The sequence below is a fragment of the Hypanus sabinus genome, chromosome 21 (assembly GCF_030144855.1).
Source record: "Hypanus sabinus isolate sHypSab1 chromosome 21, sHypSab1.hap1, whole genome shotgun sequence".
In the NCBI taxonomy this organism is placed as follows: domain Eukaryota; kingdom Metazoa; phylum Chordata; class Chondrichthyes; order Myliobatiformes; family Dasyatidae; genus Hypanus; species Hypanus sabinus.
The window spans coordinates 36,466,185-36,480,059 of NC_082726.1; the positions used below are offsets into that span (position 1 = coordinate 36,466,185).

The 13,875-nt window shown below is 39.7% G+C and overlaps 1 protein-coding gene across 1 annotated transcript in view; it reads left to right on the forward strand.

The window, feature by feature from the left end:
• sec31b (SEC31 homolog B, COPII coat complex component) overlaps positions 1-13,875 on the forward strand; it is a 95,654-nt gene that overhangs the window by 37,860 nt on the left and 43,919 nt on the right. Inside the window, exons 12-14 of the mRNA XM_059946344.1 lie at positions 3,438-3,512; positions 4,085-4,177; positions 10,668-10,773. Of these exons, the coding sequence (XP_059802327.1) occupies positions 3,438-3,512; positions 4,085-4,177; positions 10,668-10,773 (274 nt within the window). The remainder of the gene's footprint in view (positions 1-3,437; positions 3,513-4,084; positions 4,178-10,667; positions 10,774-13,875) is intronic.

Genomic DNA, 13,875 nt, shown 5'->3' on the forward strand with positions numbered 1-13,875 from the left:
TGCGCGAGATCTTCAAGCCCTCAGGCGGCACTGCCTGAGAAACCGTCATGCTACTGTGACAATTATAGCCACCTGAGCTCGGGAGTACTTCAGAAAACCATTGTCACTTAACACAATCCGTTGCTGTATCCAGAAATGCAACTTGAAACTGTATTACGCAAGGAGGAAGCCATACATCAACTCTATGTAGAAATGCCGGCAAGTTCTCTGGGCCCGAGCTCATCTCAGATGGTCCGAAAGATTGTGGAACTGTATGCTGTGGTCAGATGAGTCCACATTTCAGCTAGTTTTCGGAAAAAAATAGGCATCAAGTTCTCCATGCCAAAGATGAAAACGACCATCCTGATTGTTATCAGCGAAAGGTGCAAAAGCCAGCATCTGTGATGGTTTGGGGGTGCATCAGTGCCCACGGCATGGGTGAGTTGCATGTATGTGAAGGTACCATTGACTCTGAGGCATATATTAGGATTTCAGAGAGACGTATGTTGCCATCAAGGTGACGTCTCTTCCCGGGACGTCTATGCTTATTTCAGCAGGACAATGCCAGACCACATTCTGCATGGGCTACAACAGTGTGGCTTTGTAGACACAGAGTGTGTGTGCTTGACTGGCCTGCTGCCAGCCCAGATCTATCTCCTATTGAAAATGTATGGCGCATCATGAAGAGGAGAATCAGACATTGGAGACCACGGACTGTTGAGCAGCTAAAGTCTTATATCAAGCAAGAATGGACAAAATTTCCAATTGCAAATCTATTACAATTAGTATACTCAGTTCCAAAACGATTAAAAAGTTTTATTAAAAGGAAAGGTGATGTAACACAATGGTAAACATGCCTTTATCCCAACTTTTGTTGAGTGTTGCAGCCATCAAATTCTAAATTTGTGTATATTTGCAAAATACAATTAAGTTGGTCAGTAAAACTATTGAAAATCTTTTCTTTGTACTTTTGTCAGTTAAATAAAGGTTCATGTGAATTAACATATCACAGATTTTTGTTTTTATTGCATTTTGGAAAATATCCCAACTTTTCTGGAAATGGGTTTTGTAATTTTTAAAAGTCTTTGCATTTCAAATCTCAAACTCCTGAAAGAGTAGATCCTTAGTCAGGTCTTCTATATGATTGCATCAATGTGTTGGGCCCAGTATAGATCCTGTAATATTTTGGTGCCTAGGAACCTGAAACTGACCACCCTTTTCATTGCTGTTCCCTCAAGGAGGATTGGTATGTTTTCTCCTGATTTCCTTTTCCTGAACGAAACAGTGAATTTGTCGTTGCGACCCCACTTAACCAGCCAATCCATCTCAGTCCTGATTGCTTCCTCGTCACTGATTATACTGCTGTTATTAGATTTGCTAATAACAGCAGTATCATCAGTGAATTTATAGATGGTGTTTGAGCTGTACCTAACCATGTGTTTATTAGTGTAGATAGAGTAGAGCAGTGGGCTAAGTACAGTTGAAGTCAGAAGTTTACATACACCTTAGCCAAATACAATTAAACTCAGTTTTTCACAATTCCTGACATTTAATCCTAGAAAACATTCCCTGTCTTAGGTCAGTTAGGATCACTATTTTAAGAATGTCAAATGTCAGAATAATAGTAGAGAGAATTTCAGCTTTTATTTCTTTCATCACTTTCCCAGTGGTTCAAAAGTTTACATACACTTTGTTAGTATTTGGTATCATTGCCTTTAAATTGTTTAACTTGGGTCAAACGTTTTGGGTAGCCTTCCACAAGCTTCTCACAATAAGTTGCTGGAATTTTGTTCCATTCCTCCAGACAGAACTGGTGTAACTGAGTCAGGTTTGTAGGCCTCCTTGCTCGCACATGCTTTTTCAGTTCTGTCCACAAGTTTTCTATCGGATTGAGGTCAGGGCTTTGTGAAGGCCATTCCTTGACTTTGTTGTCCTTAAGCAATTTTGCCACAACTTTGGAGGTATGCTTGGGGTCACTGTCCATTTGGAAGACCCATTTGCGACCGAGCTTTAACTTCCTGGCTGATATCTTGAGATGTTGCTTCAATATATCCACATAATTTTCCTTCCTTACGATGCCATTTATTTTGTGAAGTGCACCAGTCCCTCCTGCAGCAAAGCACTCCCACAACATGATGCTGCCACCCCCATGCTTCACAGTTATGATGGTGTTCTTTGGCTTGCAAGCCTCACCCTTTTTCCTCCAAACATAACAATGGTCATTATGGCCAAACAGTTCAATTTTTGTTGCATCAGACCAGAGGACATTTCTCCAAAAATTAAGATCTTTGTCCCCATGTGCACTTGCAAACTGTAGTCTGGCTTTTTTATGGTGGTTTTGGAGCTGTGGCTTCTTCCTTGCTGAGCAGCCTTTCAGGTTATGTCGATATAGGACTCATTTTACTGTGGATATAGATATTTGTCCACCTGTTTCCTCCAGCATCTTCACAAGGTCCTTTGCTGTTGTTCTGGGATTGATTTGCACTTTTCACGCCAAAGTGCTTTCATCTCTAGGAGACAAAATGCGTCTCCTTCCTGAGTGGTATGACGGCTGTGTGGTCTCGTGGTGTTTATACTTGCGTACTTTTGTTTGTACAGATGAATATGGTAGCTTCAGGTGTTCGGAAGTTGCTCCCAAGGATGAACCAGACTTGTGGAGGTCCATAATATTTTTTCTGAGGTCTTGGCTGATTTCTTGAGCTTTTGTTTGTAAACTTCTGACCCATTGGAATTGTGATATAGTCAATTAAAAGTGAAATAATCTGTCTGTAAACAGTTGTTGGAAAAATTACTTGTGTCACGCACAAAGTAGATGTCCTCAACGTCTTGCCAAAACTGTAGTTTGCTAATATGAAATCTGTGGAGTGGTTAAACAATGAGTTTTAATGACCAACCCAAGTGTATGTAAACTTCTGTCTTCAACTGTATGCATTCTTGAGGTGATCCTGTGTTGATTACAGGCTAAGGTACCTTGACAATACCTTGATAACTTTGAGTGTCTAAAAGTGTTTATATAATCTTCTGTTAATAGGCAGTTAAATATAATTTCTGTTTTCATGTGAATGTCTAATGCCTTCAAACTTGGTTAAAGAATTAAAAAAGTGTGATTTTCTGACAAAGCAGTCTATGCTTGACAGCAGTATTAATCTTTTTTTCTGAGCTATGAATCTACAAACAAAAAAATGGATGTGAAATAATTTCCTGAAATTCCTGCAATTATTTGAATAAGCAGGTATTGCTCATAGTAGATTAGCTATTTCTGAAACTGATTTTTGAACAATTTCCATTAATTTTTTATCTTATAGCCCAATTCAAATTTTTTGTCGTCTTCCCTGAGGAGCCCTCTTATTGTAATGTTTACCATATGTGCATTGCCTTGTCCTCTTGTCTGTTCCATAAGTACAACCTAACAAAAAAGAGGTTAAAATGTTTTAAATATTTGTTTACCATTCCTACAGGTAAATTTTGAACAAGATCCTCGTACAAAATACTTGAATCTGCTTGGCTACAGTAAGGAAGGGCTGGAAAAAAAGGTAACATATTTTCAAAAAATTGATTAACTGAAGTTACCTGGTGAGGTTCAGTTCTGTAGATTTGCTGATTTATATTGTTTGTGAATATCAGTGTAAGGGAGCTTAAGGCTAATTATCAAAATTCCATCTTTCTGCATCCATGCAAGAAAAGATATTGACTAATTGGGGAAGACCAGCCTTTCTTGTAGAAGAAAGAAGCTAAATATTTTTGTTTGAAATTGAGCTGGTTAATCCCACTGAAAGTTTCTTTCAAGCTATGTCTTTTGTCCTGTAACTACATCCATCTCTAGTGTTTTGTTTTGCTTGCTCCTGCACTTAATGTCGTATGGTTGTTCTTTTCTCTCTTTTATTACTTGTTTGCTCTCTCTGTCCCACTTATGTTCCCTTTTAATATTAAGTGATAAACCTACTGCTTGTTATACATTCTTTAATGCCTGCTTGGTTCTTTTGGTATCATTTTTTCATTTCTCATGTTGTCTGTCTTTGACTAGTTCAATAATATATTTTATGCTTTATCCTAACTCTTTGTCAATGTTAATAACTGACCACCACATTCAAATTGCTATTTCCAGATCACATCAAGTCTCGGCAACAGCACACGACTGAAGAATCTACAAGTGGAGAATAATGAGCGAATGCAGAAGATGCCAGGAGTGTCTAGTCAGGTATAACAGTTGGTTGCAGTTGTCTCAAAACTTATCTGATATTGATGCCCAATTTTTGCAGGGCATTGTTTGCCAGTGACGTGCTTTCTTTGAACAAGGAAAATTGCACTGAAGGTCATTCAGTTCATTTGCCAGCCAAAAGGTTTAACGTTGTTGTAGGGTAGTGAAGTTGAAATGTAAAATCAAAATGCAACTGTTGAAGCTGCATGGGTAAGTGTTAATAAATCTATAGATGCTGGAAATCTGAAATAAAATAGATGCTGGAAATATTCAGTAGGTCAGACTGAGTAATTGACATTGACCATCAACATTGTGGTCTCTAAGCTGCTGCTGTTGACTGAAACTTTTCACAGGAATAGGAGAAAGCCAGTCAACCCTTTGAGCCTGTTTCACTATTGAATTTCCACCTTGGCTGACATGTACTGCATTTCACTTTCTTGATATCCTTACCTAACAACTCCTGGAGAACAACCCCATTAACCCCTATTCCAACTCTTCATATTTCCCTTTTACCTTACAGTTTCTCTCACACATGCCTATCTCTGATTCCTTTTACTGTTGTCATACAATAAGGAGTAATTTTAAGTAGCTTTTAACTTACCAGCGCATCTATGGGTTATACAAACTCCATACAGACAACATCTGAGGTCCAGGCCCAACTTGGGTCATTGGAGGTCTGAGGCAACACCACTAATCACAGTATGCTGCCGCAGTAATTCTTGAAGTTTGTTGTTCTGTGACACCTCACCAAGAACTTAGTTTACCCATTGAGTAGTCTGTTGAATTTTGTAATTACTGTATATTGCACATTAACCATCTAAAGGAAATAAAAGCCAAAGTTGACACAAAACCCCAGGTATTGTGCTTGTAATCTGCATTGTTCCTCTTTCCAAGTCAATTTATTTTTCCTGAGATACACACACAAAGTGCTGCAGGGCAACTAACATTAATGGAGAAGACATAATGGGCCTATCCCCTTCATGTCCTTGTAAGGATGAATTGAGGTTTACATAAGATACATTAAGGGTCAGCCAGCCAGGTTCAGGTTCAAGTTTAATTTGTCATTCATCTCTACATGCATACCCATGAATCCAGGGGATAAGATGCAAAGCATAGTACCAACACACACCACAACACACACATAGCACATATAAGATCTCATTAAAATGCAGTCATACAAAAATGATATGATCATAAAGACCCTGAGCCCATGACTGTTGCAGCAGTCTGTCATCAAATACAATACTGTTTATCTTCTGCCGAGTGAAGACTGGGGGCAGCACTGACTCCAGGTTGGACGCTGACTCCGCCTCTCCCCTTGGCAGCTATAAACAGGCAACAGCATGGCTTGGGGCCAAGTCCTCGCTGCAACCGAGACCACACAACTTGCCCACCGTCTGCCAGTAAATTAGTGAATCAGACTTGCGGCATTCCACATTAACATTGTCCAACAGGTCACAAGAAAAGTGACTAAGCCAGTCACACGCTGTTAGACTGCCCACCTCCTTTGTGCACTGACTCCTCCGACATAGACAGCGGCACAATCCGCACCAAGCTTAGCTCCTTCAGTTTCTGCACCAGCAAGCAACCCATTGATTGGATAGACCTGCAGTATTTAAAGTTCTTAATGTCCAACAGGGTCTTGTGATCATAAAAAATATGTATAAAATAGAGGATTACACCTTTAGATGACCCTTTAGAAGCTTCTGCAATCAAACGTGTTGCCATCTTACCAGAAGCCTGACTAGTAGTATACCACAGTGATCAGTGCCGGTACAGTTACTGTTATATGCATTTGAATATGAATGCAAGTTGTACGATTGATACATTTGCAAATGACACAAGAATTGGAAGTAATAGTGAAGAGGCTAGTCTTAGGTGACAGGATGATATTAATCAGATAGCAGAACATTGGCAGATGGAATTTAATCCTGAAAAGTGTGAAGTGATGCTGTTTGAGAATTAATGGTAAAATATAATTAATGATGGGGCCTCAGAAGATATTGAGAAACAAAGGGACCTCAGTGTATAGTAAAGGATCTTTGAAGTTGGCAGCACAGTAGTGAAGAAACCAGATGAGATACTTCATTATCAAGGGAACAACCAAGTAAAGCAAGGTAGTTGTAGTACACTGTTATGCAATATATATAAAGCCACAGTTGAAGTGCTGTGTATAGTTCTTTCATCATACCATAGGAAGCACATGATTGCAGTGAAGACAATGTAGAGGAGATTCATCAAGAAATCAACTGGGATGGAATGTTGTATCTCTGAGAAGAGACACGGTTGGCTCAGTTATTTTTGTTAGAGTGGAGACTTAGGAGGACTCAGAGAGGTGTCATTAGCCTCTACTTCTTCAGGAGTTTGCAGAGGTCCAGCATGTCGTCAAAAACCTTGGCAAACTTCTATAGATGTGTGATGAGAAGTGTGCTGATGGGCTGTGTTATGGCCTGGTATGGGAACACCAATGCCTTTGAGCAGAAAAGTAGTGGGTTCAGCTCAGTACATCAAGGGTAAAACTCTCCTGGACATTGAGCCCATCTACATGAAACGTTGCTGTAGAAAAGCAGCATCCATTAAAGATCCTCATCAATCAGGCCATGCTCTTTTCTGGCTGTTGCTATCGGGTAGAAGGTACAAGTGCCCCAGGATTCGCACCACCAGGTTCAAGAACCATTACTACCCCTCAGCCATCAGGCTCTTGAACAAAAGAGGATAGCTACGCTTAGTTAATGACTCTGTTGTTATTTCATGCTTGTTATTTATTTATATCTGCATTTGCACAGTTTGTTTACAGTTAACAGTTTTTGATGTTTACAGTTACTGTTCTATAGAACTACTAAGTATGCCCACAGAAAAAGAAGCTCAGGGTTGTATGTGGAAACGTATATGTACGCTGTTAATAAATTTTACTTTGAACTTCTCATGGTGGGCTGAATGGTCTGTATGACTCTAACTTTATGACAACCTCTCATAAGATTGGACAAGATAGAGGCAGGAAATATGTTCCAGATGCTGGGAGAGTCCAGTATCAGAGGGCATGGTTTGAGAATAAGGGGTAGGTCATTTAGGACAGAGTTAAGGAAAAACTTCTTCTCCCAGAGAGTTGTGGGGGTCTGGAATGCACTGCCTCGGAAGGTAGTGGAGGCCAATTCTCTGGATGCTTTCAAGAAGGAGCTAGATAGGTATCTTATGGAAAGGGGAATCAAGGGATATGGGGACAAGGCAGGAACCGGGTATTGATAGTAGATGATCAGCCATGATCTCAAAATGGCGGTGCAGGCTCGAAGGACCGAATGGTCTACTTCTGCATCTATTGTCTATAATGTCAGGGAGGTGGGAAATTTGAATGCTAGGGTTGAGGGAACATGTAGAACTCATCCACAAGAGGAATGGGAAGGGCTTGCGGTGAGATGGAGAAACTAGAGAAAAATAAAAGAGCAAAACTTGTGCATGGGGATCCTAAGAGTTTTGGCATGGTGGTTAGGGGAATGGAGGGAAATGACAAATTACTGTAAATTTTTAAGGCCAAAACCATGCATTCCTGATGATCCTGGAATAATGAACAATTTTGAGGGCATTCCAGTTAAATCTTGTGAATAGCTAAATTATTTGTCCTTCATAGCCGAGCTAATCTTTTGCCCATTGCATTGAGTATATACACAAAAGGCTCAGGTGACAGATTAAAAATTTGAACAGTAATAGGGACAGAATGGCTGAGCATATTCATAGCTGTAGGTATCTTCGGGCAGAAAAGGCCTTTTGAGATTCTAAATACCCATGTGTAAGTGAACTGGAAAGGAGTGGATGTTTTTGGTTGGGAGAGGGAAAGAAGATGTGACTGATCTGTGATTCAGATAAATGGATAGAGAGGTTCTATCTACACTTGTATTAATGGGATTGATGAGGCCACTGTTCACGTGTAGAGAGAGTAATTTTGAAAACAGTTGGCATGGAGAGAGCATTTATTTTGCAAATGAGGACAAGAGGCTAATCAACAGAGGATGTTCAGTATGATGAGAAGTCAATACTGAGACAAAATGGGAAAGATATCTAAAAGAAATTTAATGATGGTAGGGAAGGTGATAGAGAATAATAATTTTAAATTAAAACAGCAAAAAGGGTGTGAAATTGCTGTAGAAGTTAGGGATCTATTGATGATGAGCCAACTCTTGCCATGACAATTTCCTTGAAGTAAGTGATAGAAGATGCAACCAGCCGGGGCATCATTTAAGCAAAGGTGTCAAAACTGACGTCCGGTTTATGTTGGGTGTATGATAATACTGTAATTCACAACAAGCAAGAAGCCTGTTCGCAAATGAAAAGCTATCTGGAGAGAGCCGTGGGGAAAGATGTTGTTAACTAAGTTATGTATAAATCCACAAATAGGTGAGTGTAGATGGAAAGAATTCACATAGAAAATGGGTCTTTCCCTTCAGAGGAAACTTGCTTTTTATTACAAGCTGACATTAACAGGGGAGACACTCTTTTTGGAGCAAATGCTCCCTAATCCAAAGTTTCCATTATTATTATTATTATACTATTTCTATTTAAGAGCAAGAGGATAAGATATGAGAGAATTGGATGAATCAAATGTGACAATATGGAACCAGAGGAGATAGCAGAGGTGCTTAATGAACACTTTGCTTCAGTATTCACTACAGAAAAGGATCTTGGCGATTGTAGGGATGACTTACAGCAGACTGAAAAGCTTGAGCATGTAGATATTAAGGAAGAGGATGTGCTGGAGCTTTTGAAAAGCATCAAGTTGGATAAGTCACCGGGACCAGATGAGATGTACCCCAGGCTACTGTGGGAGGTGAGGGAAGAGATTGCTGAGCCTCTGGCAATGATCTTTATATCATCAATGGGGATGGGAGAGGTTCACTCTTGGAAGAATGTGGAAACCATAGAAAGGGTGCAGAGGAGCTTTACAAGGATGTTGCCCGGATTGGGGAGCATGCCTTATGAGACTATGTTAAGTGAATTAGGCCTTTTCTCCTTGGAGCGATGGAGGATGAGAGGTGACCTGATAGAGGTATATAAGATGATGAGAGGCATTGATCGTGTGGATATTCAGAGGCTTTTTCCCAGGGCTGAAATGGCCAGCACAAAAGGGCACAGCTTTAATGTGCTTGGAAGTTGGTACAGAGTCGCTGTCAAAGGTAAGTTTTTTACTCAGAGAGTGGTGAGTGCGTGGAATGGGCTGCCGGTGACAGTGGTGGAGGCAGATATGATAGGGTCTTTTAAGATACTTCCAGATAGGTACATGGAGCTTAGAAAAATAGAGGGCTATGGGTAACTCTAGGTAATTTCTAAGGTGAGGACATGTTCAGCACAGCTTATTGGGCTGAAGAGCCTGTACTCTGCTGTAGGTTTTCTATGTTTTGTATGTTTCTGTGTGTCTTTGCCCCCTTTAACTCTATCTTACATGTTCTGCATATGCATAGAGTGAGGTAAACCTTTTGTAGTGTCAACCTTTCACACCTATGTGCTACATGAGTTGTGTGCAGTTCAGTCATTACTTTATATGTACAATGGCAAGCTTCTGTCTTGCTGTTTTGGCTGGTAACCAAGTAAGGATTTGCTATGGTTCACTTCAACCTACAGTTTGTTGTCTGGGTGTGTTTGAACTGTATTGAGCTATCCCTCTCTGGTATCAACTCTGTAAATTCCCTCTTTATCTCTCTACTACAAGATCATCCCCCTGTTCTCTATTATAGTGCTAAGAGTTATTTCATTACTTCCTAATAGAGTGAGATGGCAGATTGGAAGATCATTGGCAGGATTATCCTCAGTTGTGTGCTGCGCAGCAGAGTGAATTAAGGGCTGTTGGGCTTCCTGTTGATAAGGAGAAAGCAGAGAGTGCCTTGTTAGACTCTCAAAGATATTGTTGCATGAGGTGAATGAAGGTTTAGAAATTGTTCCAAAATGCCTACCACTCAGAATTGAAGGTAAAGGTCTCAATAAGAATTTATGAAGATATAGGACTTCAAATTTATAAGGATAGGCACATGAATGATAAGAAAAAATAGAGGGTTATGTATGAGGGAAGGGTTAGATTGTTCTTGGATTAGGCCCAACATCATGGGTTGAAGGGCTTTTGCTGTGCTGTAATGTTCTATATTTAAATTGTCTGTCATTGCTCTTTGTGTTTATTGATCTTCAGTGTTGGTCATCTCAAAACATGGATTACTAACAATGCTGAAGTAATTGTATTAGGCTTGAAGTTCAGTTGAATGAAGGTTATCAGCACAAATATTGTGATTAAAAACACCTGAGATTAATGAGCAGCTGATCCTGTTTCTGTTACTAATATGATGGATCACAATTACTGCACCTTTTAAAAGGGAATGATGATTTCTGAGCAGGTTTATTTGATTAAGAATCCTTTTGCATTATTGTATAAGGAACAAGTAACATTTTGTATCTTGTTTTTTAATTTTTTGAACTTCTATGGACCTGTATTTTTGTTCACTTGCTTTTCCAGAGTTCAAGTTCTGAGGAATCGATTGCAGCAGGAGATGCCTCAACAACTGACTTCTTTGATAATATTCCAGCAGAAAAACCAATCTTCGAAATCCCTGTGACTGGAGGTAAATACTCTAATGACGGTCTAGCATTAGGGCTTTAAGAAATGTAAGATCCCAAAATTATGGAATTGTATAAATATATGGCACAGTAGAATACTATCTGGTACATTGTATCTTTGTTGACCTTGAATACTATTGAGACAAATCCTACTTTATAACACGTGATCTATTACCTTGTAGGTAGCAGCATATCAGCTGTCCATTCAGGTAGTGGTATAGGAGAGTGCTTTTTTCCATAAGTCTTTCAAGACTCCTATGTTTGGTTAAAATAAAATCACAGTTATATTCTCATCCTATAAGCTTAAATCTGTGCCCCTTGTTTGTTGGCCTCATTGTTAAGGGAATTAGGCCTTTTCTTTTCACCTGTCTGGGCTACTCCAGGGGAAACTTATACATCTAAGTTAAGTTTTCCCCTTGATCTCCTCTAGTCCACAAAAACACAACAACAGTAAAGGTACATTTTTCTTAACATGTTTGAAAATGTCTGTGTCAGAAAACATATTTGTCTGCTTTTTCAACCTTGACCATTTCTCTTCTGAAGGCTCAGATGTAGACTAGGTTCATGCTCCAGAAACTGGCTGCCTGCCATTTTTTGCACAGTGCAAATTTTTTTGTTTGAATCTTGCCATTACATCAGCAGGCTGCTTGAGCCTGTCCAACATCTAAATGCAGTTTCCATTAAATACCACTGAATGTCAGAACTTTGTCTTGTGTTTTCTTACTTTATCCTGTTTCTTACCCAAGGGAGCTGAGATCTATGGTGACATTAGATCTACTGTGCTGGTTAGGAGAGAGAACTGAGTATTTTTGTTCCCTTTTGTTTCTTTCAGTTGTCCTGTTGTCTAGAGCCCCTCATCTACCAAGGCTATTGAATATCTCCTTTGCTTACACTGTGCTCACAACCAGTTTTTTTTCTCCTATTGGGTTTAAGGTCTGCTTCAGTTGCCCTGACCCCTGTCAATTACTCCTGTCCTCAAACACTTCCAATGTTTTCCTTCTGATCTTGCAATTTCATGTTTAAATTTATATCCTAAATTTTAACCACTTTGCTAACCTTGGACTTCCCTTCTAATTTACTTCAGCCCTTTCAAGGACTATGCCAAATTGTGCTTCTCCTTCTGTTTACTATGAAAGAATGTGTAGATCATTTGACCCTTTAGTGTCACTCTGTCATTCAATAGATTCAAATTCAAGTTTAATTGTCATTCAACCATTTACACATATAGCTAAACAAAACATTGTTCCTTTGGAGCCAAGGTGCAGAATGTAGTACGTACAATTACACACAGCAATATAGTTATGATAGCACATACAGTCGAAATAATAATTAGCAGAAGACTCTGAGTGGCATGGCCTGAAGATTGATGGTGTATAGGGTGTTCTCCTGGAGCCATGTTTCTGCCAGAACAAGCACGCTGTCGTTCCTTATCTCGTGCTGGGTCAGCCACAGACGAAGGCAATCCAGCTTGTCTTCCATGGTGCAAACACTGGAGAGCAGCACCAAAGGAAGAACTGGCCTGCAGGGACCAGTCCCCAACCCAACACAGATTCCAGTGCACCTGCCATGTCTTGACTCTTTCCCACACCACCTCCCACGTTTCCTTCCCAGTTGGCTGTAACAGGTGACTCCATGGCATGAGAACCTGGTTTGCACAACAACTGAGGCCACATGGATCCCCCACTGTAGGTTTCAGCAATGAACCAGGCTTGCATTGTCCAACAAGGTCTTCCAATCACGAGAAAAACATTTAAGACAAAACATCTGCACCACTTGTTTGGCCCAGAGAGCCTACTGCGACCAAAGATGCTTCCATCTTACCAGAAGACTAAGGCATATCATCTATTTCAGTTTTATACTCCTGGTCAGCGGGAGACGCTCATGGAGTGAGTACTATTTTAGATTCGCTCCATAACCTTTACTTTTTTTAACCTTTGATCACCCTTATCGAACTTATTTTTTAACTACACCAAAAGATTCTTGCTTTTTTTTTGGACTTATCGTTAAGAGTTTATTGTGAATTTTTGAAGATATGCAAACAAAAATGTCTCTTAGATCTAAAGGACGAGAACCTGGGTGCAACCCGAACGGTAACGGAAAGAAGCAAGCTCATCCGCAACACATTGTATTAACTTATGAACTGTTTATGGAGGTTTTGGATTAAAAATTTGATGAACTGCAACAAATTTTTAAACAATATATAAAGGCTTTTCAAGATTAGATGGTTAAGATGGATTCAGTAATTAACCAGCAGCAAGTTCTTATCGCATCTCTGCAAGAAGACGCTCGGAAACGAGATTTGACAATCGAAAAATTGCAACAGGATTTAATTTCGACCACTAAATTGGTGGAAACTCTTAAAGCCAAGAGTGTCGACTTTAAGAATCGGTCCAGAAGACAGAACCTACATATACTTGGTCTCCCAGACGGCATAGAAAAAGACGACCCTTCAAAATATTTTGCTCAACTTTTAAAAGATGCGTTTCCGTCGGTTTTTCCAAATAACCCTCCGTTACTTGATCGCACACATAGAATTTGGCGTCGATCATCGAGTGCTCCAGCTAAACCTTCGGTTGTAATTGTCTGGTTTCATTATGTACACGACAAAGAACAACTTATTCGTGTGGCTCGGCGGATAGGAATGGTTAAATTTCAAGATTACTGTTTCCGTTTGGTTGAAGATTTTAGTCCTGAAGTTATGAGGAAAAGGCTTCTTTTTAAACCTCTGATGTCTGAACGTTATGAGAAAAACCTAAAACCTGCACTCTTATTTATACCCTGCGAAGCTTAGAATCTCTCCGCCGAATGCTCCACGCCAGGTTTTCCTTTCTACATCTGAAGCGAGAAGTTATCTGGAGGAAAACTTCCCTACTGCTACAGACACTAATCTCTAATAAATGAGTGATTCTGATTGTGTAAGATGGTTTTCAATTCCTCAAACCAGATTTAGTCTCTGGTTATTGGTGTAGGTTTATCCTATACTTTAAGTTAAAGTGTGTTTTCGTCATATTAATCGCTCTGTTTTATACACTTTAACCATTATACTATATTCTTGACTATTATTTTTAACCCTTCCAAGGTGAATACATTTTTTATTAAGGGTGGTT